Source organism: Rhinolophus ferrumequinum, chromosome 9 (assembly GCF_004115265.2).
Source record: "Rhinolophus ferrumequinum isolate MPI-CBG mRhiFer1 chromosome 9, mRhiFer1_v1.p, whole genome shotgun sequence".
Classification (NCBI taxonomy): Eukaryota; Metazoa; Chordata; class Mammalia; order Chiroptera; family Rhinolophidae; genus Rhinolophus; species Rhinolophus ferrumequinum.
In genome coordinates, this window is record NC_046292.1 from 7,426,217 (window position 1) to 7,434,065 (window position 7,849).

The 7,849-nt window shown below is 58.3% G+C and overlaps 1 protein-coding gene across 1 annotated transcript; it reads right to left on the minus strand.

Annotated features, from left to right (window-relative positions):
- Window positions 1-1,533: 1,533 nt before the first annotated feature.
- SRM (spermidine synthase) lies at window positions 1,534-5,508 on the minus strand. Its single transcript, XM_033115494.1, has 8 exons — window positions 5,219-5,508; window positions 4,533-4,653; window positions 3,955-4,047; window positions 2,979-3,132; window positions 2,329-2,412; window positions 2,108-2,253; window positions 1,903-2,025; window positions 1,534-1,794 (listed from the first exon to the last, which is right to left on the minus strand). The coding sequence occupies exons 1-8, from the start codon at window positions 5,383-5,385 to the stop codon at window positions 1,774-1,776; spliced, it is 909 nt and encodes a 302-aa protein (XP_032971385.1). The 5' UTR covers window positions 5,386-5,508; the 3' UTR covers window positions 1,534-1,773.
- Window positions 5,509-7,849: the final 2,341 nt, after the last annotated feature.

Sequence of the window (7,849 nt, forward strand, 5' to 3'; positions counted from 1 at the left end):
TCCACCTTCCCTACCAGCAACATAACCTGGCATGCCCTCAGGATGGACATTCCTGGAGTGTGGGCTGTGGGAAGGAGGGGCCCTGAGAGTGGAGGTCTGGGAGCCCAGGGTGCTTGGGCTCAGCCGCAGAGGCAGGTCGGGATGAGCAGAATGGAGTGGCTCTTGAAAGAAGTGCCTGGTGTGTCCTTAGCATGCTTACTAGCATGTCACCTAATGTTCCTGACCTTCCTCAGGTGGCTGTGAAGGTTAAAGGAATTGACAGGTGGTGGCTCAGTGCTCCCTAACTAGCCATTACTAGTCTTCCTTTGATGTTCAAATTACTGCCCAGACAAGTAGGGACTTCCCTGGCCTCCCTGGGAGTGGGAAGCCCTGGGGCAGGTGATACTGGCTCCCAAATTGAGTTGAAGATTGTCCTGGGATTGAAGGCGGAATGGGGAAGTTAGCTGGGGGTCAGACCTGCTAAGTCTGGTGCGTTCAGGGGGGTGGGTAAGGGTACGTAGCGCCCTGAGGGCATGAGTGACCTGGGGCCACTCAAGTTGGCTTGCACAGCTGGACACTTGCTCCCCACTTCTGCCCCCTCACCCCCATGATTTCAGCCCCAGCCCCTGCTGAACAGGGTCCAAGGTAGATGCCCACGGTAAAGGTGGGGGCCAGGGAGTGTTCTAGCACCACCCCAGGCTGGTGCCTCTCCCCTGCCCCCGTGTCCCAGGTCATTGATCCTCTGACCGTGCCTCTGCCCAGGCTGGGGAGGGGGGTGGAGATACTTCAAGGACCAGCGCCCTCTCCCGTGGATCCTGAGATGGGTGTGCTGGAGCCCCCTCCCCCAATCCACACCCTGCGTGGTGGCTCCTCTCCCCCCAGAGTCCGAGTCCTGAGGGTGAGGTGCCTGGGGTGCAGGCTGGGTGTTCAGCACCATGGAGAGAGGACAGCCCATGCCATGGAGCCTGGTGTGGCCACCCACACCCGCTTTCTCAACCTCTCAGCACTTGGGGGGAACTTCCGGGAATGTACCGGCGGGCACCCAGAAGGGGGGCAGGCAGGATTCTAACCCAGGTCTGAATCCTGAGCCAAGTCGGGGCACGTGATATGCTTCAACAGACCCAAGGAACTGGACCCAAACCAAGCTCCAGCCAGCCCTCTGGGGCCTGGGGTGGAGCCTCACAATCCTCAGGACCCCCTGAGGACACTGCAGGGCAGCCCCAGGGGAAAGCAAAGGTCCTGAGCAGCCCCACGATCACCTTGTCAACCCCACAGCCCGGGCCCCGGAGCTCCGTCACCGCCGGCCAGCCATGTCGGGCTTGGTGAAGGAGTGACTAAGGCAGCTCTCTCAGGACAGAGTTGGGTCCAGTTTGATGACTGCTTTGTCTCTGGGTGCCAGACGAAGGGAAGGCCCAGCCTGCCCCGACATGTGGTGGACACCTGGAGGCCCGACACCAGGTCCAGCTCCGAGCCTGGCACACAGGAGCACCCAATCACGGGCGATGCAGCCCCTGCCTGGGCCCATTCAAGGTCTGGGGACACACGATTCACAACTTTGCTATAAATACACGTGTTTGGTGAGTGAGGGCTGACAGAAGGCGGAGATGGTGCTGAACACAGCTGGTATAGGCTTAGAGGTTGAACACCACAGAGAAAGTCCGCCCAGCAGGGCAGTCGGGCAGCATTCTGGGGCCTGTAACACTTGGTTGGCGGGCGTTCCGGGGGGTGGGGGGGGGTCTTGTCCAGGGCTCCCCAGCCCAAGGGCCTGGGCGGCATCAGCAGCGGCTCTTGGGCTCAGCTCACATCGTTCAGGGCCTGGTGGGACATGAGGTCTCGTGAGGAGGATGCTGGGTCACGTGCGGGCCGAGAGCCCCTCAGGGAGCCCTGGGTCCCCCGGCCGGGCCTGCCCCACCAGGGCCTCACCTTGCGGGCAAACTCGGGCAGGACGAAGGCTGCCCGGTGCATGTCAGAGTTGTAATATCTTAGCTGCATCTGCTCCACCTGCTTCTGCGTCAGCTGCTGCACAGGCTCACGGAAATTGGTGTTCTGCGGGGTGTGGGGGAGGGGAGATCAGGGGAGTTCTCCGCATGTCTGCCCCCTCCCACCCCCAGGACTGCTGGAAGCTCACCGGGTTTTTGCTGCACAGCATGAAGCCGATCTGGCCACTGGGGTAGGTGGGGATGGTGCAGTAGGCGTAGCTCACCACAGGGAAAAGCGACCTGCAGAAGTGCTGCATGTCCTTGATGAGGTCCAGATGCAGCCACTGGCACTCGCCTGGTGGGGAGGCAACGTCAGCATTGGCACGCCAGGCTGGCCCCCCCGACTCTCCTGACTGCTCCAGGTACTCACCCTGGCAGCACAGGATGCCATCCTCCTTGAGGGCCGTCTTCATGAGCTGGTAATAGGACTTCTTAAAGAGGCTCTCAGCAGGGCCTGCGGCGAGGGAGGGACGAGGGACGAGGGACAATAAACACCTCCTGGCGGAGACCTCCTGAGCCTGGCAAGGGCCACTGTCACCTCACTACACAGACCCACACAGCTGCCAAGGAGCAGAGCCAGGACTTAAACCCAAGTCTGCAGAATTCGGAAACCAAACACGAAGAGGGTGTTTTTGAAGGGTACAGGGATCCATTGCCCCAGTATCCAATGGGGCTCCACACTTCCTGCATTTCCAAGGGATTCTCATTGGCAGTGCATCGGGGGCATGTCCACCCCCGGCCCTGGTTTAAAAGTTGAACCCACCACCGCCCTGATGCTGGTTGGTCAAGAGCAGAAAGGAGACTGAAGAAGAAACTGGGGCCTCAGTGGGCCAACGCCAGAGCCCCACTCTCCTCCAGGTCTCCAACCAACTGTGACCTTTGGTCAGTGGCCTGATCCCCCTACTCTGCTGAGCCTGGGGGGAGGCGACAACTGAGCAGAAAAATTGCTGCGCTAGTTCTGGGGAGGCTGGCTCCTGCACTGGTGGCCACCGGAGGGTCCCGGGCTCACCCTTCGCTTACCCATGGGGTCTGAGGAGTCAGTGATGATAACGTCAAAGGCATCCTGATTCTGTTTCATGAACTCAAAACCGTCGCCCACATGGAGGGTCAGCTTGGAGCTGGAGTAGCCAACGGCCATGCCTGGCAGGAACTTCTTAGAGACTTGAATGACATCCTGGGGAAGGGACAGGAGGGACCAGGCTGGGCCACAGGGCTTGAGGGCCCTGGAGCCAAATGGAGTCAAGTGGGACTCCTGGCAGTCTCTGTCACAGGCTGGTCGCTTCGGCCAGCCACTCACTTTGTGGAACCCCAGTTTCCACATCTGTCAAACGGGGAGCACTCTGGGCCCTCCACCTCCTCCTGGAGGGCTGGCTCTAGCCTGCGGCTCAGCCAAATGTACACTAGTCCACTATTCCTTTGCTCTTCCCCCAGAACAAACTGCCCCACCCGAGTAGCTTTCTCGCTACTTCAGAGGGTGGCAATTCCAGCCTCTGCCAGGACCATTCCCTGCCTCCAAATGGCCAAATGCTTCTCATTTAGGCCTCAGCTCAAAGCCACCGACCAGACGCCTGCCCCTGCCCTGTCTCCACTCATGAGTTCTCAGCTGCTCTTCATGCCTTTATCAGATACCTTTTGATGTCTCCTCCCAACTAGAATATCAGCTCCAATGGGGACTGGATTTGCCTATTCACCACTATACCAGCACCTGGAGCAATGGATGCCACGTAGCAGGTGCTCATTAAAAACATGCTGCGTGTCAAGGGTAGATGACCCAGTAGTTTGAACGCCCCTGGACCTTGCCTGGGACTTGAATTAAAAACTGCACTTAGTCTTACTAAGAACTAGCATCAGTGGCACACCTCATATGTGCCAGGCCCGCTACTATTCCACTGAATCCTCCCAACATGTTTTTGAGATGAAGAAACAGACCTACAAATATTAAGCAGCGCAAAACCAGAACTTGAACCCAGACCCCAGCACCGTTCTGGGCACTCACCTCATCAATCTCGCACTGCACCACCGACTCCACCAAGGAATGCTTCACCACCTCCCTCAGGACACCCCCGTCCCCGCCCCCGATAATCAGCACCTGGGAGGGGAATGAACAGTCAGGAGCAGGGCCCAGCACCAGCCCCACCAAACAGGCTCCAGCAGGACTTGGTGGCCCGGGCTCGCACTGGGCAGATGCACTCCAACAGAACCATCTGGAGCGAGGGTATGTGTGTCTCTGCTCCTGATCCGTAGACCTCATCACTTCATTGTCTACTCTCAGAAACACCTTCCTGCCTCAGGAACCTGGCCCCAGGTGTCCCCTTTTCCTGGAAACTGCTCCCTGAGTTTCAGGCCTTAGCCAGAACCGCTCGCTCCTCAGAGACTGGGTCAGCCCCCACCCCTGTGAAGTGGGCCGCTCTCCCACTTACTCTGACTAGCACTTTTTCTGACAACCACAAAGGAAGCACCTGGGCTGAACAGTAGTGGGCTAAGGCGAGGGCCCTCGAGCACTGTCCCGTGGGACGCTGGGGGTGGCTTTCCTATCACTGGGTTCAGGGCTGAATCTTGGTGGGAGCGGGGTACCTTGCGTGGGTTGGGGTGGCTGCAGAGGGGCAGGTTGGCTATCATCTCCTGGTAGGAGAACTCGTCCCTCTCCGTGCACTGGATGACACCGTCCAACACCAGCACGTTGCCGTAGCTCTTACTGCGGGGCGGGAGTGACAGTCAGGGACCTGGATCCCCTGGGGTGGGGGCAACATGCCCCTGAGAGAGAAGAATCTCCCCCAACCTGCGAAGGGGTCCCAAAGGTGAGTATTGGGGGTGACACGTGGCGAGGACCGGCAGGCAGTCCCGCGGGGCGAAGGCTGGGGTTAGACTCGGGTCCGACTCTGACGTATCCCAGACTGACACGTGGAGCTCGGCGTTTCAGGTCCGCGCAGACTCGGGCTCTCCCTGCCCAAGAGGACCGCCCGAAACGCAGGCCCCCAGCCCAGGGACCGGGATGCAGGGTGGGGAGGGGACCGAGGGAGCACACGGGCCTAGTTCACAGGAACTTCTGACAGTTCTGCAGGGGGAGAGGCGGGCAGAGACCGCCTAGGGGCGTCGGAGGTTAAGGGAGCTAGACAGGGATCTGAAAGGAAGAGGGTGGGCTGGGCCGAGATCAGGGCAGGAGTCCCGGCTGCATCGCACAGGGGTGGGCAGCTGGTGGTCTGGGATGCGAGCCGTCGCAGGGGGTCGGGGACGCGCAGCGGGCCGGCGGTGGTACCTACCTGCGGAAGACAAGGATATCTTGGTACCGAGAGCGCTGGTGGTGTAGCAGCTGCTCCACCTGCAGCGACAAGGCCTGGCCGGGCCACAGGCTGCACGTCTCGCGGAACCACCCCTCGCGGATGGCAGCGGGACCGGAGGTGGCGGGGCCGTCGAGACCGGACTCCATGGCGGGCGGGCGGGCGGCGCGGGGCACGGACCCGGGACTGCAGGCCGCGCGGAGCCGCAGCACAACGGGACCAGCTCCGCCCGCCGCCCGCGCCGCAACCTAACCGGGTCGGAGGGGCGGGGTCTGTTGGCAGGGGCGGGACCCAAGCTCTCCAATGATGGCGCGGGCGCGGACGCGCGGCGAATCTGTGGCACCGCCCCGCCGTCGCTCTGAGCGCGCTGATTGGCCGCCGTAACGCAGCGCGGCGCCCAGTGGCTGGGGCGGGCTGTCTGTCGGTGGCAGCAGGGTAGTGCAGCCCGCTCCCAGGGGCCACGTGGGGCCGGGGCCCGGCGGCCGCGGTCGGGCCTCCGGGCGGGGCGCGCCGGGGGAAGGAGTCCTCATCCGGCCTCGCGCCGACCGGGGCGGTGCAGCTTGCTCTCTTCCTTTGGTCCGGGAGGCACCCAGGACTGTCCTACCGCAGACGGGAGGGTGCCGGACTCCGGAGCGGAAACTTGAGCTGACATCTCCGCTCCGCGCGTTTCCAGCGCTGGGACAGCCAGCTTGAGCCCTCTGGCTGGAGAAATGGGAGCTGGCGGCTACATTGTTGGGCGGAGAGAACGTTGTTGCCCAGGAGCGACAGAGTAGAATGTATCTGTCGCCGCTCCCCCAGATTTGGCTCCCCGTTGGATGGACTTGAACTGAGTGTATAGTTTGTCGGGGGAGCACTGAGGGTTTTAACTTACTTGAAAAGGATTATCACGGCCCTGCGACTTAAGCTCGATTTATGAATTTTCCCTTAGATTCTCTGAGCCATGAGCGTTTGGCTGCTGAACAAGAAAGCTCTTTTCTAAACGAGTTTCTAAATTTACCAGCAGTGTCCCGGAAGAGGCCAACAACACATGCATATTCAGCACCAAAAAGACTAGCATGCAGTTGTTTGACAAACTGGGCCTTGCTTCTTGAGGGGTGGGCGGGAATGTGCTTTGTTTTTATGAAAATGTCAAGGAACTTCTCAGAATCACATTACGCATGCTAATTACCAAATATTAAATGCTAATTGCTCTACGACTTAGTTCTTCCAGCTAGTTCTTCGCATGCCAAGGGAGTTGAAACTGGTGTAAGCTACTGGTGATATGACAGGGATGTTTCTTGACTGACGTTTTGCAGCCTCCACTTGGAGGTGGGCAGCGTGTTCCCTATTTAACCCCAGATGAATAACAATAGTGTTTATCTGTCAGTGCAAGCCTCAAGCCTTAGAGCCACAATGTGCCTTGGTTGACTTTAAACTCTTTAAAGGGGAGGTGAGCCAAGGCAGTTCAAGTATTGCTAGCAGATGGCTCCCTTGGAACTGTTACAGGACCTGAGGTCATGCAGAAAAGGATCACACAGCAGGTAAGATACAGTCATCCAGTATGTCCAGTCACTACAGGCTTCATTGGCTCCAGCCCTGGACTTGGATGATGGTGTCACATCACAGCCCACACTTCCTCCATCAAGACATTTACACATCTGAGTTGTTCACTTCTGTGTACCTGGAGTCAGACTGTAAGCTCCATGCAGCTAGGGATGGTGTGTGTAGCTGGCAGCACTGGTAAGAGGCTGAGTGAAAGTGGGAGGCCAGGATGCCCGTCCAGGCACCTTCTGGAGTCGGCTATCTTGGCTTTCTTCCAGGTGCTACACAGCAGAACCCAGAGAGGGGCCCTGGCATTCTGGGACACTGCATGAGGGGTCACTGCAGTGTGACACTGCATTCTGGGACACTGCATGAGGGGTCGGGAGGATCAAGTCCCTCCTATCCCTCATGCAAGTTGAATAAAACTGTTCCAGCATGTGCATCCTCAAGTGAGAAAGACCATAAATGCCGTCTTTTGCCCTCCTATAGAGGAGGTAAGACCATGGCCTCCGCCTCAAGCACGAACAGCAAATGAGACTTCTAGGCTAGTGTGCAAACCCTTCCAAGTTCAAAAACACCAAAGGCCCTGAATAAATTACTGGTGAAAAAGTCCCCATTAGTACAGGACCACGAGCCCAGAAATGCCACCCAACTTCAGATCACACGAAGAAAAAACTGGTTTTGCCAGAAATAGCCATCGTTAACATGCTAAATTCATAACTGATGTGGAAAATCCAGCTGGAGAAAACTACGGTAGAGCATAAAATGTCTCCCCAAGTTCAGACCAATGTGCATTTAGAACTCAGTTGTAAAGCATTACTGTCTAGCGGGTTGACTACCCCAACCTCCTAAAGTAGATTATAAAAGGGGGAGCAGCGAGAGAGCGGCGAATGGTTACTGTCCAAGGCAATGGTTTAAATGGGGCTGCCACAGGGTTTGTATGTCTCTGGTCACTGGAGACGTTTCGGCAATTAAGCACTTGAGAGTCATTTTTCAAGCATTGTGTTCAGCCAGGCAGACAGCTGTGGTCACGAGTGGGATGAACGTGGCCATTTCGTGGTGTTACTTGGTGGAAAACGCTCACGGCAAGCT